This window comes from Strigops habroptila, chromosome 10 (assembly GCF_004027225.2).
Source record: "Strigops habroptila isolate Jane chromosome 10, bStrHab1.2.pri, whole genome shotgun sequence".
Classification (NCBI taxonomy): Eukaryota; Metazoa; Chordata; class Aves; order Psittaciformes; family Psittacidae; genus Strigops; species Strigops habroptila.
The window spans coordinates 29,838,532-29,862,751 of record NC_046359.1 but is presented as its reverse complement, the minus strand read 5'-3'; the positions used below and the strand labels follow the sequence as shown (position 1 = coordinate 29,862,751).

Sequence of the window (24,220 nt, the reverse complement as noted above, 5' to 3'; positions counted from 1 at the left end):
TAGATCAGCACTGGCTTCACATACCAAGATACCAGAAACACTCTGTTGAAATTAAATTAGAAAGGCATCAGCATGACCTGCCACAGTACAACACTAAACAATGAAGTTTCTTTCTGCATTTTAATTAGCAAGACCATGGTTTCCAGAGGGGGTTAGCAAGTGCTTATGAATTGCTTATATAAAAACCTATGAAAATAACCATATGAAGGCTTCTGGGACTGAAACTGATTATGGCAGTTAAACTTAGAAAAAGTTCTTCTTTAAAGAACAAGTATTACTTAGGGTCTGTAGAAGGCTACATACGCCTTCTTCGGGGAAGGAAGAAGGAACATTTAAAATTAATTCTGAGTTAATCATTATGAATGAGGCCACTTTCCTCATTTTCATCAAAGAGATAAGAGGACTTGGGTTTTTCTCTATATATAGTCTCTGAAAATACAAAGCAGCTACTCAGCTACAGAAAGTCAGCTGTAATTGCTGTCCTGGATTTTAGGTCAATTCTGACTTGTTGGGTTCATCTACATCCTCTATCCCTTTCATATGCTGGGTCATCCTGCTGTTTTACTATGCCCTTTAAATCCTACTTTCTAATCCAACCCTTACAAGATCTTTGGATTTGATCTTTGACTGATCTTATTTGAAATAATCTAGCCCATCTCTCATTTGTTACAGCATCTTATTTACATTTGCAATAGTTGATTCATATGTCTCAGTAACTACAAAATAATTACTTTCTTATAGAGGAGTTAACTTATCAGGGTGTGGGAGCTATGCCAGGTCTTGTCTCACTCCCTCCACTGTTAACAAAGCAATCTTTGGGACCATGAGTTTGTCAGAAGCCAATGCTTAAGACTGAGGTAAAATAAACGACCCCCACCAGTTATGAAATAGCTATTTATCCCTGACTTTCTCCACAGCTGAAGTATTTTATATCTTCAGAACAAGGTCTACAGTCGAAGTCCCCCAAGGACCCAGGGACTCGCACCACTAACTGCACACTCTGGTAACAAGCCGGGGCGTCGTTTTCAGCACCCGAAAAGAAGCAGCAGCTGCGGGTCCCACGAACGACCCCAAGAGCGGGCGGGACCCTCGGTGGAACCACCGTGGTCCTCCACTCACCTCAGGGGCGCGGCGGCCGCGGCCCCCGAGGCAGCTGAGCGCTGCGCAGCGCAGCGCTGTCAGCCCTCAGAGAAGCTCCAGCATGCCGCACTACTGCCGCCTGAAGCGAGAACAGACCTTCCACCGCCGCCTCCACCGCCACCGCCTGGGCAGCCGCCGCCAGCGCCGGGCAGACAGCGGGAGGGAAGGCGGGGCGAGGCCGCGGCCCGGCCCCACTGGGAAGCGGCCTCCGTCCCCTCGTCCGTGGAACTACACCTCCCAGCGTGCCCTGCACGGTTCCTATGGCAATGGGGAGCCAGGCCCAGGCCCCGAGGAGCGATGGCCAAGGCCAGGTAACGGGGAGCCCTGCCCGGGTTCGGTGAGGGGGTTCGTCCCTGCTGCCGGGTGGGGAAGCAGCCGGCGGCTAGGGAGGACAGCCTGGAAGAAGGCGGGCGGGCAGGCCGGCTGACAAGGGGCCGTTTCGGCCTCTGCCCCTGAAATAGAGCGGGGCCGGATGCGAGATGGGGGCACGCCTGGCCCTTGGTGCGCGGAGCCGGTGGCTCCTGGTAGGAACCCCGTAGAAAAGGGGGTCCCTACCATAGAAGCACAGCCCCGCAGCCCCGCATGTGGCTCTCGGGGGAGGCTGAGAAGGGGAAGCCCTCCCTGTCCCGAGCAGTAGGTTCCCTAGGACACCGAGGGCAGGTCCTGAGCTTTCCTGAGCTCATTGCCCTGTGCCCGGCTCCTCCGGTGCCGGAGTCCGGGAGCCCCCGACTCCAGAGACCGTTAGGCTGGCCCGCAGGGCGCTGTGAAAAGCCTTCATCGCCAGAAAACCTTTTAAAGGTATCTTGAACGTGCTCAAAACAAAGTCTTCCGGTACACGACTGGTACTTAGCGTGTGCCACGAATGGCTGTTGGGGAAACGTGAGGAATTGTGCTTAACCTGGTTTTGTTAGAAAAAGTACTTCGACAGGCAGAAGGCATGTGATGTGAAATAATAATAAACTGCAATACCCTTCATTTATCCATTTAGATATTTTCTGGAATTACGCTCTAGGGTATGCTGTTTCTCTTGAATGACACTTGTTTTGTTTTTTCCACTAGTGATACTTTGTGGGATCTTGCTATAGCTGAAGTGGAGAAGAGAGAAAACGCTGACGATGATGGCAAGCGTGCGGAAGTTTGGGAAAGATCAGTATTATTTATGGGAAACAAAAATGGGGTAATGTTAAATACTGTACAGTTAAATACTGTACAGTTCTGTGCTTTTGAACATAGTTTGTGTCAGGGAATATATTTGGTATTTTCAGATATTAAGGTTCACTTAATTCTTCTAAAGACAAAATATATCATGTTCTCATTCTGCAGAGTGGGCATTCCACAGAGTGTGGACCAGTTAGACATTATTACAATTCAGAAATTCAAGTTTATGGTTTGGAGAGTCAAAACTTCAACCATTGGTATCGATGATGTGCTTATTCTTTGAGCTTTGCTTCATAAATTTTGTTTAAGAAGTAACTGCTGGAAATAATGTTACTCTCTTTACTTGTTTGACATGTCTGATTTCCCATTGTAGAGGTTTAACTGATAGCAATCCAATTTAAGTGCATTAATACCAGTTTTGTTGTAGATAGAGGCCTTGAAATCCAGCTATGAATTGTGCCTGTATTATGTTGGGCCTATTTCAACATGCCTTATCAGTGATTGCAAGCTCATGATTCTACATGCCTAAGGCTGTTTTAACTCATTGTCCCATCAATGTTTGATCATTAATAATTTCATATTTTATTTTGTTAGCATTTATTTGTAAAGTAAATAAGGAAATATTTGCCTTTTTGACCAAGTGAGTCACATTTTTAAGAAGACAATTTTTATTTTAGAATATTTGGTGTATGTGCAACTTCCTAATCAGCAATTTTTAAAATACCATTTTCAGTGAAAATACAGTGACTTTTCAGATTTACCTGAAATTCACTGATTTTTAACATAGGAAAGGACACATGAGTTAGTTAACCATAGAAGTGCTAGCCCCATCAGGATGGTACTCAGTGTCTGAATTTCAACAGTGAAAAGACATATTTTTCTGTATGTATATTTGTATTTTAAACATTCTTTTTATTTCCATCTCATTGGTAATAATTAATTCCAGTAGAAACCACATATTACATAAATGTATTATTAAAATTAAAAACTGTTAAACAATTTAAGAGAGTTGGCCAGGTTCATCACTAATGTCTAATTTTAAGCACACTCTTCCTATTACTGTATTTGTCATCTCTATTAGTTTATAATTACAATAATGGTAGTGTAACTTGATTCTGACAGAAAGCTGGCAGTTCAGTTTCCACTCTAAGGCTACAAACAATTACAGGAGTTTACACTTTTCCAGTACTTTATTATTGGAACATTAAATGGGTGAATTTCATTTAGCAATACAACTTTTATGGTTTAATGACAGTACAATAGGGGTATTCTTTGTTTTTAATTTCCAGGGAAAGACTACTATTATACTGAGGTGCCTCAAGAGGTATGTGTTAAATTTTTAAAAGTAGTTTTAAAAGTAATTTTAGAAGTAGTTACTACCTGTCATCTGACCCCTTCAGTCCTCCTCCTCCAGTATTTGGCCATCTATTCGGGTTGGTACTGCTACTCCTCCTGTCTTCAGCAAATGAGACCTCTTGTCTTAAAGTGTCCTCTCTGTACTGCTGTTTGTAAGCCAAATTCTGAACTGACTGATAAATATAATTTAGTAACTGTAGAATTAACTTTATTTAGAGGATCTTGACAAAATGAAGTTATATTTCCTTGTATAGGGAGGAGATTCCAAAGCCAACCTTAGCCTTGGAGTATACTTTTGGAAGAAGGGCAAGGAGACCCGATACAGTGAGTATCCAGAAATTATAGTTTACCATATCTTTGTATATATCTACACACACATAGAAATAGTATATATGTTTTGGGTTTATGTATAAGAATCTTAGCTTATTGTTTGTGAAACATTTACCTAAATTAGCTAGCTTAATTTTCTATTTTAATCTGTAATGTTTTCCCCTCTCACTAAAATATAGTAGATCAGAGACAAAAGTATAAACCAAAGCAATCAGATTAATCTATAAAAGCTACCTTGTTGTGTTTGAGTGCTTTTATTTTCCCATTGTAACATAGGTATGTCACACCTTTACACAAACATACGTATGTATGCACACCTTTAACTTTGTCTTTGAAATGCAAACTGAGTATAAACCAGTGAAGATACCTTACAACTAGTTTTGTGAGAAGAGCAGCCATCTTAGAGGATGTAAAATCATAATGAAATTTTGGGGCTATGTGTCTGTATCACTAATTTTTGTACTGCAGATTATATTAACAGAAATATTGAACCCATTTCCATCACAGCACAACACTGCCCAGCAGCAATAACTATTGCTGCAAGTAATTGCTGTTTCTATTGCTGAAGTAGGGAGTGGAAAATCTGACTCTGTAAAACGTTTCCTAGAAATTAAATGCGACTGTAGAGATTCATTAGTTTTCCAGTTGAAAGCTTCTCAAAAAGCATTGGTCTTGAGCTGCAATAAACAAGAAGAAAGGGAAGAGAATTTAATTTTTCTATGTTTATCATTAATCATGTTGCTTCCTGACTTTTTTACTTTACTATACTCTTTTATCAAGACAGTCATAGGCATACCAGGAGTCTTTCATAAGTCTTGTATGGGATTTCTTTAACATGGGGAATTTTTTGGTTTTGTTTTTCAGAAAATACTAGTGAAATAATTATGTTCTTGTTCTGAGTCACTTGCATGAAAAGCCAGTTTATCAGGTGATGCTCTTCTCTTGGTGTTGCATGAAAGCACACGTTTCTAATATAAAGAAACTCTTTTACAGCCTAAAGATGTAGCTCATTTTTGGGAACTAGGTGGTGGAACCTCGTTAATGGAACTTATTCGAATACCAATCACTAGTAACAGCATAAGGTAAGTGCGAAATTACCATTTCAAAGTTAACTCCAGCTTTCCTTCAAACATAAGTAAATCTCTAGACCTTTTATTATGGAAAACTCTTTCAAAATGTAAGATAGAATGTTTATGATTTTTTTCTAAAAAACATTGTAATACCACCGATACTTTGCTTTGACCTTCCTTTTCATAGTTCCCTCCTAATAAGCCAAGTTCTTTGCAATCTCCAACTAGAGAAAGCAATAACATGAAGGAAATAGGTTGGCCTTAAGTAGCTAGAACAAGAAAAACAGAAAAAGAGAAGACATTGTATCTTTATGCTTAGTGAAATAGCAGAAAAAGCAATTTTTTGTATACCTTGGAGCACACAAAAAATAAAATCTTGCTTCCTACTTCTCTGTGCAAACGTAGATGGTACATCTGTGAGGGGCAGTATTTTAAGGTGAAAAACAAGGCAAAAAATTGTGACCAAAACAATATATTTTTTTGGGAGTGATGTGACCAACTGGTGAGAAGAGGAGTGAGCTTTAACTTCTGTGGGAAAAAAAAACAAGAAGGGATACAATTTTTATCATGTACATTTCCTACTGTCTTGGCTGTTGAGATAATGCCATTATTTAGTGAGAGACTAAGAAGGAATAAAAAAACATTTCTGGCATGTGAAGCTTTTTGCTTCTAGAAGAGCTTGGGGGAAAAAGTCAACTATGACTTTTCAGTTATTGTCTAAATGAACTTAACTGGGCTTCACCTCCATCAGTCTTCTCTTTTTACTGCTAAGGAATCTTCTCACGTGGATAATGTTAAGATTCTTTGATGGGGTAGCAACATTGTTCTGTAAGACCACTTCTGTTCATAAGGCAATATTTTAACATGCAAAAATTCTACCATTTCAACTTAAGTGTAAGTGCTTTTCACTGGTTTTCTCATCTGTCTGTAGTCAAGCAAGTTCAGTGAACTGCATCTGGTTTCACCAAGAGACTCTTCACCAGATTTGTTTCCCCACAGCATTTTATAGTGAAAGTGGACATTCACTTTGCTTTGTAGTCTTTCTAATACCACTCTGGTCAGGAATCCACATTTTCAAATCAGGATGGAATGCGAAAGAAAGATTGCGTCCATTCAAATGATTGCTTTTGCAATCTTCTTTACAGTTGCACTTTAATGCAGTTTTGGGAGGCAGGGTTTTGGAAGGAAAGGAATTTATATGTAAAACATTCATCACCAGAATGCACCTTTAAAAGCCTAGTAATCACTAAGTACATCTTGAGTACTCTGACTTCTTCCATTTATCTTTCAGAAGACTTTCTCATACACCCATTTGATGTTCCAACTAATTGGTATGGTCCATGGCACAGAATACTGCCCTTAACCAGATTTTTCCATTTCATATTACAAATGAATAATGAAAGTATAGAACTTTCTAATACATTAATGGTTAGGAAAGATCCTAACCATTTGCTAACATTGCTTCATCTGGGATTGTAGAGTTACGAGCTGACAGGGACATGTGATAGTAGAAGGTCCCAGTCATACAGGAAGAAGGAGCTAAATGGGCTCAGGATATTTGCATATTTTACTGCTTTGAAACACAGTCTCCAGACATAAAGTTTGATGTATATGGTCCCCCAAAAACTCTGATGGAAAGTTGCCAAAGTAATAGTTCTGATCAAGAGACAAGGGAAAGGTTTCTTCAGAGCTCAGAATATTCTTAAAAGCTACCTTCCTATGCCATCACATTTAATTCTATCTTAGCATTTATATTTTCATATTTGTCGCTTTCAGCATTTGTTCTACAGGTATGATTGTATATGAAAATGTTAATTGTCTCATGCACTAAAGATTTGACCAAATAACGCTTTTTTATTAGGACATTTGCTGTAGTTCTTGTTTTGGATCTGTCCAAACCTAATGAACTCTGGACTACTATGGAGAAACTTCTGCAGGTCACCAGGAACCACGTGAACAAAATTTTAGCCAAACTAGAAAAGACAAACCCGGAAGTAGCTACTGAAATTAAACAGAGAATGCGGAACAATCTGCAGAGGGATCATCCAGTAAGTTGCTTCTAATATTTTCTCCAGATGTCACAGGCCTTTATACAGTTAAGGATAATGCTTTTGAAAATCATAAACAACTCTTTTAGATTTTTATGCATGACTGAAAATCCATTTGATGTAGATGAACCTGTTCACCGGAAAATTATAGCAATTTAATAAAAATTCAATAAGAGCAGAAACAAGGAAAGAAGGTTTCTTATATCTTTTTGTTAGATATCTAATGTGATTGTTATGGCATGTTACACCAATCAAAAGAAATAGTTTTAGAGTAGCAGTTTGCTTCTCCCCCCCTCATCTTTTTAAAATGAAGATGAAAACTAGAATGTACAAAAGTCATCTAGCAAGAGACTAGCTGAAGGTACAAATTTAAGCAAAGAATATCGTTATAACAGCCATCAACATGACTATATACTTTGCATTTATTTAAATGTCTATCACAAACTCAATGCCTTTTGATAATCTGACAACTAATTAAATTATAAAGTTTCAGAATTGTTAACATCAGTCCTTTAAACATAATTGCTAACTAAATCTCTGGAAAAGCTAAACTAGATGGTGCGCGATAAAAATGAAAAGTCATTGTGCATTAAACCTCGGCAAATGTTGTGTGTATATAATCCATAAATAAGTATTCAACAATTCAAAGACTTGGCACATAAATCTAGTTACTGTAACTTCTATAAAATGCTGCAATACAGCAAATGCTTATATAGCTCAAAAATGTAAAACTTAGAATTTGTGAGAAAGCAACATATGCCACACTCAGTAGATTTAGAGTGTAGGGTTTGAGATCTTCTGGTTTATTGTTTCATTTTTTACTTTTAGAGGAGGTAATTCACAAAAAGAAAATGCCTACGAGCACACTTGGCAATAAATCATGACCACAGTGTCAAGTTTACATATAGGGGCTTACGTATCAGAAAACTGCAAGCTTTTTTTCCGTAAGTAAAAATGAATAATGCCATTAATTGTCAAGAAAAGACTTACTATACCTGCCCTGTATAAATTATACCTTCTAAACTAGAATTTCTATTCAACCTTCATTATCAAAACCAGAAGGAATGCAAACAAATGTTATGTTACTCCTTGGTTGTCTTTTTACATTCATCATTGTTCAAGAAAAAAATTATGTCGATTTTGTGGGAGAAAATACTACCTTTTATAGTCAAAGACAGTTTATTTGCCTTTTTATAGCTAAATATATATTTATGATAAACAGGAATTGATGAGGTTCTTAGAGGGTTTTTTTAAGGACTAGATATATTCCATTGCCCTGGATAAAGAATTATTGGCTGTGATGATAAAGGGTATCAGATGCAGACCTTGTTTAAAAAGGCTGGATGCACCTGAAGTAGTCCATAGCCAAAATTAATTCCATAGTCAAAAGATGAATAGGGTCTAGTAGGCCAGTTTTAATGTTTCTGATGCTATCCAGAATTAATTTTTTCTTAGTTAAGAAACTAAACCTAATTTTTTCAGTTCTATATTCCTTATAACTAGTTCTAAGTTATGATAATCTTGCTCAAAGCTTTTACCTCTATTGTATGAGTGAAGCCATTATTTTTCCTCTCAAAGTAGAGGACTTTCAGTATGTGCAGCTTCTTGCTAATACACTAACTGTCATTTAACCTGTATGTGAAATAACTGGTTTTACAAGGGAAGAGTTAGGTCAACCGTTGCTACAACACATCTCTTTTCCACTCTGCTGCAACCAAAACAGTTTGACTAAATAATTGCGTGAACACGAGGAGATTCTCTCATTTCATATGGACTACAGGAAAACCTTCCAGATAACTTGAGAATTATTGTAATCTACTTATTAAAACTTTGATCAGAAGTTAGCTGTTTAACAGTTAAATCTACACCCACAGAGCTGTTTTCATCCATTGGCATCTTCATGGTTGTTAAGTGACATTGCCTTTTGCTGCTTGATATCAAACATTTGAAATTCACATTAAATATTTTTTAAGAGTTTGGAAAATGTGATGTGGGGAGGACAAATGTGTGACACAAGCAAATCATTCAGCTTAATTTTTTTGAGCTTTTGTCTCTCTTACTTTGTGTATGATGCAAGGAGGGGGAAGGTATAAAAAAGCTGGTTCTACTAATTCAGTGTTGCAGTTGTTCTGAAAGCATGAGGTTTTTCCTCTCTTCCCATCTAATGTTGGAGCTGGAGTATATAATGTAAGAGCCCTTTCATGCCAATAAGTGTTCTGACTGCTCAGAGGGAACATTTCCTGACCATTTACAAAGAAAATGAGAAACTTGTAGAATATGGTATGGCTATTGCATTAAAGTTTCTTTATCTAACTTAAGGTTTTGAAAAAAATAGGCCTTGTGTTCTGTGAATTAATGTTAACCCCTTTCAGTTGTTTGAACACTTGCAATCTTCTGCAGTTTGTTTACACTGTTTAACTGTTGCATATTTATTTAATAGGATTATGAGTTAGTTGACCCTTTTCCAATACCCTTGGTGATAATTGGAAGCAAATATGATATTTTTCATGTAAGTAATACTTAATTACCTTTTTTAAATAATTAAAAGATTCCTGGTAAAAATTCTATATACTCAAATCTTGGTAATAGTAATTATTTGAACAAAAATATGGCCAGTCAACCTTCTTCTACCAGAAAATCTTTTCATCCAACAGCATTATGGAAGACCTACTGTCATTCCTTTACAAAACATTCCCAATCTGGCGATTTTTGACATGTACTTGGAAAATGTTGAGATACAAGTTGCTGCAGGCTAAAGAGGGAAGCAAGAAAACATGATGTTCATGACTTCCTTTTATAATGAGAGAAGTCCAGCTCCATGTGTGCCTTCTGACAGCAGCTTTAAGTTTATGGCAATGAAAGACAGGTGTCTCTCCTGTCACCTAATCAAATTTTTTGGTAGTTGTGTCAGAAGAAGCAGTAAACTATCATTTCAGTCTGGAACTTTGTTTTAAGTACTTCTAAGTTTTTAGAGACAGTTTTGAAGCAGCACTTGATCATGAGAAACTAGAGAACAGTATGGTTGATTTTTAGCTGCTATGCTGGCAGCCTGTGCTTCTGTGGATGGCTACCCACTGACTGATACTTGGCTGAGTTACTTAATCCTTTATTAATATGGTACTTATTTCATACTGAGGCTTTATGCTGAGCCATGGCCTCTTTAAAAATCAATGACTCTCAGGTAGCCACCACAGAGTTACAGCCTTATTCTTCTGGGGTCTATGGAGAATGTCCTGCAGGCTTCACTGGGACCAGATTTTTGCATGCTTTGTCCAGGTAAGGCCATGTGTAATGATCTCATATTAAAGAAACAGTGATGAAAAGGTATTTTTACTTACCTTTCAAATCTGGCAGGCATTGGAACTTAGAGAACATTTACCCAAAGGTTTACTGAAACTAAATATTTTCACAAAAAGAAAAGAAAACTTACAGGCAGTATTTTTACTTCTGAAAATTTAAAACAAAATTAAACAAGGTAATTGAAAATTCAGTACACATTCCCAATTAAGAAACTTTTTGGGACTAACATATTGCCTGAATTAGGCTCCCTCTGTAAAAAAGAAACAAAGGGAAATTGTGACATTTCTTTTCAGAGTAGGCTGTTACCAATTCTGTCTTAAGATATAATTATGCTGACAGCTGAAAGCCTCATATATTGTAGCCTAGGTGCATTTTAGTTTATAAAAAAAAAAAAAAAATTAAAAGTTCTAAATGTAATATTTTGGGGTTTGTTTCTTACATGTATGTTCCAACATCAACTTTTTCAGGAGTTTGATTCTGAAGTGAGGAAAATAATAAGCAAGACACTTCGATTTGTTTCACATTACTATGGAGCATCATTAGTGGTATGTATATTAACTTTCTATCCAAAGATAGAGAAGATAAGCAGTATTTGTGTTACAAAACGATACTTAAAAAAAAAATAGATATGTAAAATTCCTAGAGAAAATGGATTTAATTTGTTTTTCAGTACCTTTATTCATGAGCGAATCTGCCGGAACAGGTTACAGGTATTGGCAGGGGATGGATGGATGGATGGATATACCTTGTGAGCAAACAAACCAGATAATTACCAGTATCAGCAAAAACTAAATAAAAATAGTTATCTGTTAGCCAACTCAGTTCCCCTATTGATTACTGCATGTCTGGAAAATTTTTTTTTAATACAAGAAAGGAGGACAGGCAAAAGTGATCGCAAAAGTGATAGAATTGGAGAACAGACATCTTTGGTAGAAGCATGAATTTATGTCTCATGGCCTGGCTTTGGTAGATTTAAGAACTTACTTAGATCCAAGGGCTCATTTTCACAGCAATTTGAGTTTACCAAATTATCACACTCACGGTGTTGAAGAATAAAGGCAGGGATTTTTTTACAGTAATGAGTAGGATCTGCCAACCATGAGGACAATGAAGTATTTATGTGGGTATATAAATTGATTTTGAGTTTAGCAGACCATCTTCTGAGTAAGAGCAGAAACATGCATGCTGAGTTTAACAATGCAAAAAAGCTGCCTCTTGGGCTCTCTTTACATCAGAAGATGTTTCTAATTGTATCAACCATCATTTATGTAATAAATAATATTTAATTGTGGCTCATTTTGATTAGCAAAAACTTATATTGGCTTTAAATTCTTATGATCACAGCATGTCCTTTAATACAACTGGTCTGATTTTTTTTTTTTTTTTTTAAAGTGTTTAAGCATTATTGTAATTAAAAATTAAAAACCAGGAGCCTGAAACTCTGGCTCCTAAATCCTGATTCCCATTGAAATGAGTGGGAAAAACTTAACTTGCCCCAGTAGGGATCTGACTTCTTTCTCAAAGACATGAATCTATTAGGATACAAAAGCCCTTGGACAGGAGTACGCATGATGTTTGAGAAGATATTCTGGGAACTACTTTCAGATAAATCGGTGTCAGTTCTGCCACTATCAAGCTGCTTTTATGTTGTGTGACGAATTTTACAGTTATATTTGTGTTTGTGGTATTCTGGATAATTTTTTATGTAGTTTAAAATTTTAATGACTGATTAGTCTTGGCCAAGATTTGTCTCTTAATGTGCATGCTTCAAAAGTGTTGAATATTTTAAAATTTGTTCTTTAATCTTTACTTATGCTATTTTTAATTTAATCTTTCTTGATCTATATATCCAGTGACAAATACATTCATGTTTTGGGAAGGGGGGGCGAGATATTTATTCTAGTAAGTTCAGTGAATGTATACCAAATTTATTGATGTCAGGGTTTAGCCAGGCTCTATCTGAAATCCTCTATGTAGACAACATAATGTAATATTTCTATGATGGAAGATCATAATGTATGTTTTGTTTTCTGATTCATTTAGTTTACCAGTAAATCTGAGGCTCTCCTGCTGAAAGCCCATGCTCTTGTTAATCACTTGGCATTTGGCTATGATAAAAGGTAACATAATTATTGTCCAACTATTAAATGTCTTGCCCAGAGTCTAAAAGTACTTAATAAAAATATTTTAATCACCAAACCATTTTTTTTTCTTAAATATGATCTCTCTTCTTATTCATGGACTTTGACTCCTGATCTCAGCTGCCTGTGTCTGCATAGGACAGTGATAACTCCTTGGGTTTGATTCCAAAACATGGATTAGAAATATGGTCACTGCTACAATTGAGTAGATTTTTATTTACATGTATTCACATGAAAAGCCCAGTAAGAGTCTAGTCTTGGCTAGAATAATGTAATTTTTTTGTTGTATGCTAAATACTTACTACATTTTCTTTTTTCTGTTTAGCAAATCTTTATCAGTGGATCACAGCAAACCCCTGTTTATACCAGCAGGCATGGATTCACTAAGTCAAATAGGTTAGGACGTTTCCTGTTCATTGTGTTTGTTGCTTAATTGTTTTTGAAAACAAGAAAAAAAATGAAGAAAATAAAAACTAAAAAGTTAAATTCACTTCAGCATCAGTTTTAACAGGTTAGTGAAGGAAATTGCTTACAAAGTTTGAAATTATGATTCAGTATTTATATTTCAGAGAATTACTTATGCAGATTTGTTAGGTAGTTTAATAAAGTATTGCGACTACTTCAAATAGTAAAGTACCAACAAGCTTAGATCTGAAAGAAAATATAATATACAATACCACTCAGCCCGTTTCATGGTAGGAGATGAATGTTTTTTCAAACTTGTTGCAGCTTGTCACTGTAGAAGATAAAACATTAAATTAGATGGATCATTATCCAAAATTGTTTGATAATTTCTGTTGTTATGACAATATACTTACATCACTTTGTGCTATCTTGTAATGCTTAGGACCACCACCTGCCTCTGACAGTGATATTGCAAAGCTGCGTGCAAACACACCTTTGGAACTGTGGAAAAAAGTATTTGAGAAAACATTTCCTCCCAAGGTAGGTATTGACATGTCTGCTGCACAGCTTCCTTCCTCATACAATAGTAGTAATATCAGCTACTGATTTTTGTCTTTCAGGTCCACTGACTGGCATTTCAATCTCGCTTAGCAGTTCTGTTCCTTCCAACCTCTTTAATTCATACATTTTTAAAAGATACACATTTGTATGTAGTGGTTGTTCGATTATTACTTCTACATCTTCAGTCACCTTCTTACGTTAAGTAATAATGAAAGTACTGAAGTAACCCTCTGTTTTTTCCAAAGATGTAAAATTGCCTTTCATTATATTGAGAGACAAACTATATTCTGGTTTTGGAATTTGATAAGGTGACATATCCCCTAATAACCAAACCAAATGACAGTGATGTTCCAAGAGGAGAGCTCTTCCTGGCTGCAGCAAGCTCCTGATCCTTGTTTTCCTAGGGCATGAGGCTTTGAATGTGTTAGAGTTCCTTGCCAAAATCCTGTCATTTTGCTATGGGAAGTGGTTGGATCTGCAAGGAAATCAGAGTCCCTTGGCACCTATGTAATGCTAAATCTTGTACATATTTCAGAAGTTTTTGGTCCCAAGAGGCAAACCCCCAAATACTTCTTTTCAGGCTGCTGCTTTCTCCTTGAATGCTCAACTGTATCACAGTTTTTCATTCTTGTCCATTTCCTGCTCTACGCCTTACCTGGGCAGGCAAGGAAGTCAGGGCTACAAAACTGTGCCTCAAATTATGGTGTGCAAACTGGGCTTTTTCCAGTTTTCAGCGTATGGATCTCCATTCTTGGTGAGAAGGAATCTGAATTCACCCTTTCCACTCACTTGGCTGCTACATATCAAAGCCTACAAATTATTTCAGGTGGTTTGTGACCAGAACAAACTATCACTAAGATGCTGTTCTTGGTATGGTCCGACATGATCAAGACTAAACTTTACTTTTCAGAAACTGTACAGAACTGTTATTTTTCATGTTGTTTTTCCTCATAGTTTTTAAAACACAATAAACAAACACACACCTCCCAATAACTCCTGAATTCCCCCTGAAACAGCTGGAGAAATGAATACATTTCTCATCTTGGAAGCTCCATCAGTGTTTAAGGTAACAGTCTAATTAAAGAAGATTTAAAGAAGATGTGCCAAGTAGATTCCCAGACTTCTGGTTTGGTTCCAAAATACACTTTAAAGCTGTTTTTTTATGCATTATACATTTCTTTTTCCATTGCCTCATCTAATAAAAAGTATAATTCCATCATTTGTATGATTGCCTTCTTGCTACTTTCCATTTGTTATGAGTAGGCAGAAATGTGCAGGAGAAATGCAAGGAGAAATGTCCAACATTTAAAAAAATTCAAACAATTCTTCATTTGATAGTGTTTCTTTCTATTAATGTACTTGCTTCTTTGGAATTAAAGTTATTGTTCCCTCAAGGTTAGTAAATGAAAATTCAGGTATTTGGCAAAAAGATAGTAATCAATTTCTCGGCTATTGGAGTAATGTTACTGGTAACAGGAACTAAATTCTAATCCTGAGTAGTAAATGCTCTAGCAAGAGCAACCTTAACTATGCCCAAATGTCATGGGCCAGAAAAGGTATTTTCATTTTGAGGATAGAATAATAAACAACTACCAAACAAGAATATTTTCTTTCCTTTAAGATCTAGCTGCACTATTACTTTCTCATAATTTTACCAATCTAAGATTGTTTTAATCTAATCTGTGTCCTATAGCACAAAATTCTTCCATATATGCAAGATTATAATACATTTGTATTAAAAGCAAATAATTCCATTAGATGTACAGTATGGCATTTTCTTGTTAAAAGAAGATAGATTTTATCATTTGGGGTTTTGTAATTTCTTCTTTTAGAGTTCCTGTGATTTACAAGATACCAGGGACCCTGCACAGGATTTACAATACGCCGAGCATGAAGTCGATGTTATGAGAGCTCAAAAAAAACAGGTGCGTGGCTGTTCTCCAGTTGCTGTTCAGAGTCAGGTATTCCAGAACCACCAGCAGTGCTGAATTAACTTATGTAGAATATGCTCATAGTCCCCTTTTTGCCTTTAAATAACTTCAACTTTAGTTTTCAGCTTAGTAGTTGGTTGGGGCTTTTTTCCATTAAGCTGGTAGAGCGTTCTTAGATCTCAAAGTTTTGGCTCTGTAGTTTCTTTAGAAATTAATAATCCAGATTTCCACTCTAACTCTTCCAGAATTATTTCAGTAAAATAATACTGAAGTAAAGCTGTAAAGTTTTTTTAGCAGTAATTTCTTCATTTCTGCACCCTGTACTCTCATTTGGGGTTGTCTAGCAGAAAGTCTAGGAAGTGGTATCAAGGTTTAAGGTGGGGGCTATTTACCTTTTTTATTTCTGTCTTCCTTCTTCAAAACCTTTTATTTAAACTGGAAAGGTATGAGATGATCACATTTCTGACTCGGGTTTGCAGGCTATGTACATTTTATCTGAAACAGAGGGAACAAAATTATTCCACATAGTGGTATTTGGCTTATCCCCTGACTTCTGGGAAAGACCATTAGTAGGGAAAGGGTCTTTTATTTTGTCTTATTAATTTTGAAGTGTTTCTGCATTTCCCTACATTTGTGATGAATTGATTTTATAGAAAAATTATGTGGCAAACTAGGGGAAGGTTAGAACTTTGCCTTATAGATATCAGTGTAATGTCACATGAGTAGAAATACTGTATATAGTCTTCATTGATATCACAGGTATGGGTCTGTTCAAATCAATCCAAGATTTGTGTGTTTTTCTTTGTTTGGAAGAAGTAGCATGTGCTGAGTCTGGAATCTCCCTATTTCATATAGATTCAATTGTTTCACACACACACAATTTTTTGGTAGAATGACTGAGAAACATTCCACTCCTCTCACAGCTTTTATGTGGGCTATTTGTGTACCATTTAACTTCTTCATGGACCAGGTTACTGTGGTTAAAGGAGGTTTTTCAAACAGTGCTTTAAGATGATGGATTATACCAGTCTAGATTTCACGTGCTTTTACAAACCCCCACCCTTCAGATGAAAGGTAGTTTTATTGAATTGCACTGCAGTTAATCTCAACTAACCCCAAAATACGCAGCAAATTTCATCTATTTGCATGCTTGTAAAAGAAAGCCAAAGGATTAGATTATAACTGCTGTCATGTTTTTGTAGAGTCATTAGATTGTATAAGGCAGTAAACCCATAGGTACCTGATGCAAAGAAATACGTTAATAATATAAAGGAATAAAGCAATTTCAAGTCCCCTGCAGTCTTTGAATTCACGCATTACCTGTAATGTCCTGTTAATGTAGGTATCAGTTCTGAAGTTCTTTCACATCAAGAGCAGTCTTAGAAATCCTTGAAATTTGTAAAGCACATTGCGTTTGGAATTTATAATCTCTTACTCAGTATATCTATATATCTCAAAATAACTATGTGGTGTACTAGGTTTGTTATTTTAAGATAATGCTTATGTCTTGCAAAAGAATGCACTGATATGCATTGATGAAATCATACAGGAAATTATTAATTTTCCATTTTTAAATAAAAGAGACAGGCTTTTAGAATCTTAATCTGTTCAAGGGCATTGCAAACTAGTGTAGCTTCTTTTAGTTGGACTACTACAAGTAACTTAAGCATTGAAGAGAAAATTACTTTTGTTATCTGCAGCTATTTCCTAAACTTCTCTATTATAAAGTTTAATTTTACAAGATTATTTGCATGTTATTAAAATGTTTTATACTCCAAGAATTTTATTCAATTTGAAATGCACCAAGATAGCAATAGACATCTAAAAGAACTCTGTAGTTGCAGTGATTCTTGAAGTGTCTATGAAAAGCGGCACAAAAATCCAATTTTTAAAGCAACATTTTAAATGCATCCCAAGTCGAACGTTCTTGATAGAGTCTCATGATATCTATTGTGTACAGGAACAGTATATCAAGATGTTTAATATGCAACATGTTGCTAATGAAATCATGTGACAATGCAAAATGATGACTATATATTTCAAAATCATTTAAGTGCATGTTATCATTTTTCTCAGTTATTTCTAGTTAGTCAGTATGCCACTTTGGACTCTAGGTGATCACCAGTTTGCTTGTTTATCTCAAAGATAAGCTTTAAAGCAAGAGTAAACACAAAAATATGGCAACAGAAACAGGATATAGCCCCTGACAGTGAGTCTGATAGAAGAACTAGCATACCTGACTGACTCAGTCCTGGTCAGGACTGCTCAATAATGCTGTAATAGATTTATAGATAACTGTGGCAGTATAAAGCTTAATTAAATCAATTCCAACTGTGTAACCTTGGTTGAAGGGTTTATCTGCCTAGCAGACTAAAAGGTTAAATTCTTGAGTATAAGATTAGAAAACAGTTTAGAAGAAAGTACAGAAACAAGCAAGTACCTCGCTCGCTCCCATGTCCTAGCTGTCGGCTAGTATTTATCTGAGGTGCTTTTTGGTTGTAGAAGTTGACAGTCCAGCTCATCAGCATTCTGCCACAGGAGTGTTTTCTTTTAGGCCAGGTTATTTTGCCTCCTCTAAATGTTTTCAGAATTAACTATAAGATGTGCCACTCTAGTTCTAGACCTTTTTGCTCTGGAAAGCTATCTGAGGCTGTCTTTCCTTCAGTGTGCCTTTGTTCAAGGCAGAGCACGTCTCGACTACGTCTTTTCAGAATTCTTTTCCTAGTTCTTGCCCCGCAGACACCCAACATACAGGTTTATATCAAATAGTGCTGTTGCAATTGCTTACTGCTTTTTTGGTTTTTGGAGTTAAGTTCTGAGAGAATCCAGCACCAGGGACGTTATTGGAGTTTACATTTTTAATGTATTTCTTAACTAGCAGATTCTGTCCAGGTATTACTGGGATGTTGAGCTCTTTGGAGGGCTTTCAAGATTAAAGAAATATATTCATTTTGCATGTTCATTAGGCCTTAAACGTGTAGCTTGCTGTTAAGTCTTCATACAGTTCACATAAAGCATAAACAACATGGCAAACTTGTCATCCATTGCTCTCCTTTCTCTGCTAGCTTTTTGGCTTTTGATGCTTTAAGGTCACCTTAATTTCATTTTAGCTACACACATAACTTGAATAAGAGTCAGATTAGAGCTGTACGTACACCACCTGCATCTGTGACCACCTACGAGTGCATTAAAGTCTTGTTCCTTAGTTCCTTCTAAATGTTTGTGGCAGGGAGATGGGCACATGGGTGTGCCTGCTCTGTTTCCTTTAGAAATGCTCTCTACCACAGAAGCAAGTATTCTAAAAAGGTTTTTATTTGTCCCAGGTCTTAGCTATCCTGTTGTGCCTTGTACTGCTAATGCTCAGAATAGGTGTTTAGACCTTTTTCACCTGGCCATATGACTGCAGCTTCATTTGTTGAAGCAAATGATAAAGTTAACCTTGAGCTCCAAGAACTGGATAGCTCCCAGTCGAGTACTTAAGAAGTCAGTGTCATGTGATGCTGAAATTCACATTGGCTGGTCCTTGTTACACAAAGGTATTACTTTAGGGATTTGTGCCAGTTTTAGCTGAAGCCTAATGCCATAAAATATACTAAAGAAAAAATACCCCTAAGTGCCTGGTGGTGTTTGACGTCAGCTACAAGAAGTAATGAAAGCAGATCTCAACAAAGAGGGTTGTAATTGTTAAGACTTTAACAAGTCATAAACAGAAGGGGAGGTTCTGTAACATCTCACGAGGAAGTATAGTCATATTTCCCCTAAAATAGAAGTGACCGAATTAAAGCTGTCATTCACCACTAGAAGTCATCTTGATGTCAGATCTGCAGCTGTCTTTTTGACATGGGGACTATGCTGGCCAGCAGAACAAGAGCCATATTTTTTGAGCATACTTTGCTGACATACTGCAGAACTTCAGGAGACAATTTCAACCTCATTCAACAAAACAGAAAACTGCATATTGCACAGTGAACTTACTTGGTCAGACCAGTGTTACTGGGTAGAGAAGTGTGACAGGCACCATAACGTGGGTAACAGCAGTAGCCTGTTCCATTTTCTCCAGCAGAGAAGTGTTAGCCTTCATATTGTGGAGAAAAAGTTATTTAGGCTGTTTACTCAGCTGCCAAGAGTAGGCTTTCTTGTTTTCACATGAAAGCATGTCCAAATGGGTACAAAAGAAAGTTTGGTTTTTTTTAAACCAACTTAAAGAGCATTATTAGGGCACTGTTACTAAATTTCCTACTGAAGCTTAGGTGCTTAAGAATTTTAACTCTTGTTTCAGTACTTGGCTATTTTTACCATATTTCAAATTCAGGGCACTTTCAATAAGAAACTGCATGAAAGTCAAAATCCTATCAGTCCCTCAAAACAGAGGAAATGCAAAAATTAAGGCTTTTCCTACAATCTTAATTTTCCCTCCTTGTTTGTAGACATTAATAGTATTGTCTTTAATTACATGATCATATACTATTTTGCTGATGTCTCAATTCAATTGTTCAGTACTTCTTTTCATCATTCTTATTCTTTGTGTACCTTATTTCTCAACCTGCCATTCAGACACTTCAAGGAACACAAAAGTATTAATTTTTTTTCTCTGAGAACATGTAATGTTATCTTATCCAAGTGCCTCACAAACATCATTTAAGTCTTTCTTCCCAATCCCTTTATGAGATTAAGTGTGACCTTCCCCATATGACAGATGAAGAATTTATAGAAACACAGAAGTACAGAAGCATTAAGGTTAAAAAAAAAAAAATTTCAAAATCCTCTTTATGCCAGAGTTGAGACATGTAAGACAAGTTTCTAGCACTAATGATGTTTAAAGCACTCAGAGCACAGTGAAAGTATATTTCAATTGCAATTGTTAATTCTTTGTAAATCTGACCTGTGCCTCCTACACTTGCAACCCAAACCCCAACATTTTGGCATACTTTGAGATATTTTTTCGCGAATCTTCTTTCACTTTGGAAAGAGGATCTCTTAGCTGATGGTATAGTCACAGTGTATTCTAGAATGCTGCTTATGTTTGTAGTAGAGGAATCTGAGCAGGAAGGTACTCTTTTCAAAAGAGTTTTGGGGGGGTGTGTGTGATCTTTAAGCTGTATTTGAAAGATTTTTCCATTACATTTCCGACTTAGAAAGTAAAACACATCCCCGTATTTTACATGAAAACTTAGCAAGTGTACTTTCCTGACAGCATTTTTCCTCCTGAATCACTGAATTTCTTAAAGATTCTTTCTTTTTTTTGGTAAATATTCCTCCATTTAATCACATTTTTCTTTCATTTCTCATTCTTTAAATGTTAGTCTTACCTAGATATGTCTCCAAAATAAATATTTATAATTTTGTTCCGTACTTCTGTATGTAGTAGAATAGCTATACGGTTTTAATATATGCTCCGGTTTTGATGCTTTGCATTTCTGTGTTGTTTTGAATTGCCTTTATACTGAACTGCCTTCCAGATAGCTAAGAGCACAGCAAAATAAATTCTGCTAAATTATTTGCCTCTTTCTTGAAACTGTTTAGTGACATGATAAATCTGTAAGGCTAATTATTTAGGCAACATCTGTAGATATGACCCCCAGACAGCATTGTTGTTATATGCAGAACTTCATTGTCTAATTTTACCTCTTCCTTTAGTCTTTGAGAAAGTGGTTAGAACTGAAATTATTTATTTTGCACAAATTAGATAACATGTCCTTCTTAAAATATCACAGCTTTCTTTCTGTTCCTAACTGTTGGCAAGTTTCCAACTGTTCAGTATGTTCCAAGATAATAATTACTTTATATTAATAATGAGGGAGTGAAAATACTGAGTAAAGACTGGTTTAGAGTTGTATTTAATAATGCAACTTGTGAGATTTAGCCTTCTTAAATGAACGAAAAGCAATTGTAGCACTAAGTTAATTTTTGCTGAAAAATATCTTCAGAAATAATTCCAGCATGCACCACTGCATACAATTCAGAAGATGAAACTGTTGTTTGGGAATGTTTCTAGAACCTTTTATTATAGGCTTCAAAATTCCCAGTAACACTTTTGACTGCAATGAAGTAATTTTTCTACCTTGCTAGTACTCGGCTGATGTCAAGTATAGCATAATGTAGACTGCCTCACCTTACATACCTAATTAACTTCATTTATACCTCCACAATTTGAGCCTCTGTTTGCTTTTAATAATCTAATTACTATCTAGAAAATGTGTAATTTTAATTACCACATTGGGTTGGCATTTTATTTTTACACACAGATGCTAACTGTTCAATCTACCAAACAGTAGCACCTGAAAGAATATTTTAGCTACTGACTGAAAAACAACAGAAGTAAAAGCATGGCATCATTGTCTGTCATGAATAATACACTTCCTGAAAACATCAAGCAATGACGAATAATATTTGCACAATATCCAGCACCCTAGGTTGAATAGATACAATAGATATGGTATGTTAATTTCCTAAACATCCATTGTATTCCTTTAAAATATATTTCTGCTTGCTGCTTTCTGGCCAACCCTGTGTTCTGCAGGGCTCTTTTAAGTTCTCACCGCTGGTGAGGTATAGGCCCTGTGTTTAAAAAAAAAACAGAAACAAATAGGCTTTATTTTTCTAGTTCCTTTTTTGTAATCTTTAGCAATTACCAATCCATTTTGCTTCTTGAAAGGCCCTGACTTCATGTGTGTGTAACAGTAGTTTCTATTGGGTAATTCTGGCTTCTATTTTTAAAACATGTGTAGTGTTCCATTTCTGTATGTTCACGGGGAGCCTGGTTTGTCAAAATGAATGTCTAAGAAAAGAATCTCTTCTTTCCTAGAAAGTACCTAGGTCTAAATAAATAAGATCTAGCTCCTTATATGTAGCAAAATTTATAGCACTTTTAGTATAATTTTGTTAAAGATAAAAATATGTATAGTACTTTTTTTCTACAGTGATATTTGTACATGCTTTAAACATTCAAATGGAAAATGTATGTATCTTACAACTTTTAGAAATGAAATTAGATTAATATGTATGTGTGTTTCTGTTTTAGGAACTTGAACAATACAAAAGAAATGCCTCTAAATCCTGGAAAGAAATGGATTTTGGCTCTGATTGATGAACTGCTTTAGGTGTCTTCAGTTTAACATTTACTTTTATCATTTTAACACTACACTAGCAATTTAATCTGATGCAGTTGAAAATATACAATATCAAAAATGCAAAAAGAGTATTTATTAAGCATTCCTGTTACTATTTTCAATAAAAAAATGTTTGTTCACTCAGTCCAAATATAAGTGTATCTATCTTGATACTAACACAGAGTTCTACAAAGTGGGGAGAAAGGAATTCTAGATTGATCGGAGATGGATTTGAATACGAAGACTGGTATTAGTCAGTTTTACCTATTTTATAAGTTATAACATGTTATTTGGTATATTGTTGAATGCTTCTGCCCTAGACATATTTAAATACAAGCACATTTTCACACCCAGAATAGGAAACTGCATAGTAAAGTGTGCCAGGTATCTTTCCCTAGTTCATTGCATATGTAATTCAAATGGAAAGCTTAAGAATATATTTGCATCATTGTTTGATGTATTTGAATAGGATAACTCCACAAGAACTGGCAGAATAAAGTGGAATTAAAACCATGTTTAACCTGAACTCAGAAGTTTGCTTTATCTCTGTTTCAGTATCATGTAGTTTGATTATTTCTTGTATAATGTTGCAATAACTTTGCGCAGAAATGCCAGTAAGTCAGCCTAATCAAGTGTAATTGATTGACATTCAGCTTAAGCTGGTGAAATGCTAGCCTCAACTGGAAATGACTTTTTGTCCATGGACACCCTCACTAGTATGAGATTGGCTGAATGCCTTGAAAATATGCAAGACAAGATCTAGATTAAAGGCAGAGGTGTCTCTTAAAAGCTAAGACTTGTTGTCAGGCTAAATGTCTGAACAGTCACTTGGCAGACCAGACTGTAAGAATATCCCCTGACGAACACATACAGGAAAATGGGAAAGGCAAACTAAGGTGGTATCTTTCCAGCTCTTTAAAGTTATTTGTTATTTTTAACATATTTCTTCACCAGGTGTTTTTCTGATAACATTTGCATTCAGAATATGATACATAAAGACATTAGAAAAAAAATCTTGGCCTCATGTGGAGAGCTTGTGTTTACTCGAAGATTTAAAATCCTTTGTTACAGAATGCATAATCTCAAAACTATCAAATTAGACTAATTATATTATTATAGAATTTCAAGATACAAATATACTTGTCTCCTCAAAGAAATCTCTAGCTATCCCTCTGTAACAAATAATTTCTTCACTGAACATGAAAAGTCATTACAAAATTTAGGAATTCTCTGTCTGTTAGGCTTTCAGTTTTGAGAGGTACTTAGATTTATTAAATGGATAAATCACACTCCTTGGGATGTTAGTGAGCCCATGAGAAGAATTTCCAAAGATGCGGACTACATCACTTCCAAGAACTGTAGTTAAATCAACATTTTATTAACAAATACTTTTTTTTTTCCTAGCAATTCACAAAGTGCTTCCAGAACAAGATTAAGAACATGGTAATGAAAAGAAGGAACAGATATAAATGTCTTCTCTTGATTTGCCATCATTTACAAGACAAAAACATGTTGGGTAAATTCTATATTGCTTAAAGATCCTGTACTCATTGATTGTACAGTATGCATAAGATTAAAGTGGAGTGATTTCTTGATTCTGTCTTTACACATAGTTCATTTGTGCCCCTTTTACAAATCTCCCAAATGGTATCAAAACAAAGCATAGGACAT

The 24,220-nt window shown here is 35.9% G+C and overlaps 1 protein-coding gene across 7 annotated transcripts; it reads left to right on the top strand.

Annotated features, from left to right (window-relative positions):
- Positions 1–1,146: 1,146 nt before the first annotated feature.
- On the top strand, positions 1,147–24,144 carry DYNC2LI1 (dynein cytoplasmic 2 light intermediate chain 1). 7 transcript variants are annotated; one of them, XM_030499231.1, is made up of 14 exons: positions 1,290–1,451; positions 2,200–2,317; positions 3,588–3,622; positions 3,909–3,978; positions 4,978–5,066; positions 6,916–7,102; positions 9,543–9,611; positions 10,870–10,947; positions 12,446–12,522; positions 12,869–12,939; positions 13,391–13,488; positions 15,342–15,434; positions 22,462–22,540; positions 23,954–24,144. In XM_030499231.1, the coding sequence occupies exons 1-13, from the start codon at positions 1,438–1,440 to the stop codon at positions 22,525–22,527; spliced, it is 1,065 nt and encodes a 354-aa protein (XP_030355091.1). In that variant the 5' UTR covers positions 1,290–1,437; the 3' UTR covers positions 22,528–22,540; positions 23,954–24,144. The 7 variants fall into 7 exon arrangements, with proteins under 7 accessions (XP_030355096.1, XP_030355090.1, XP_030355091.1 ...); XM_030499230.1 differs by having other exon boundaries at positions 1,261–1,451; positions 22,462–24,144; XM_030499229.1 differs by lacking the exon at positions 22,462–22,540.
- Positions 24,145–24,220: the final 76 nt, after the last annotated feature.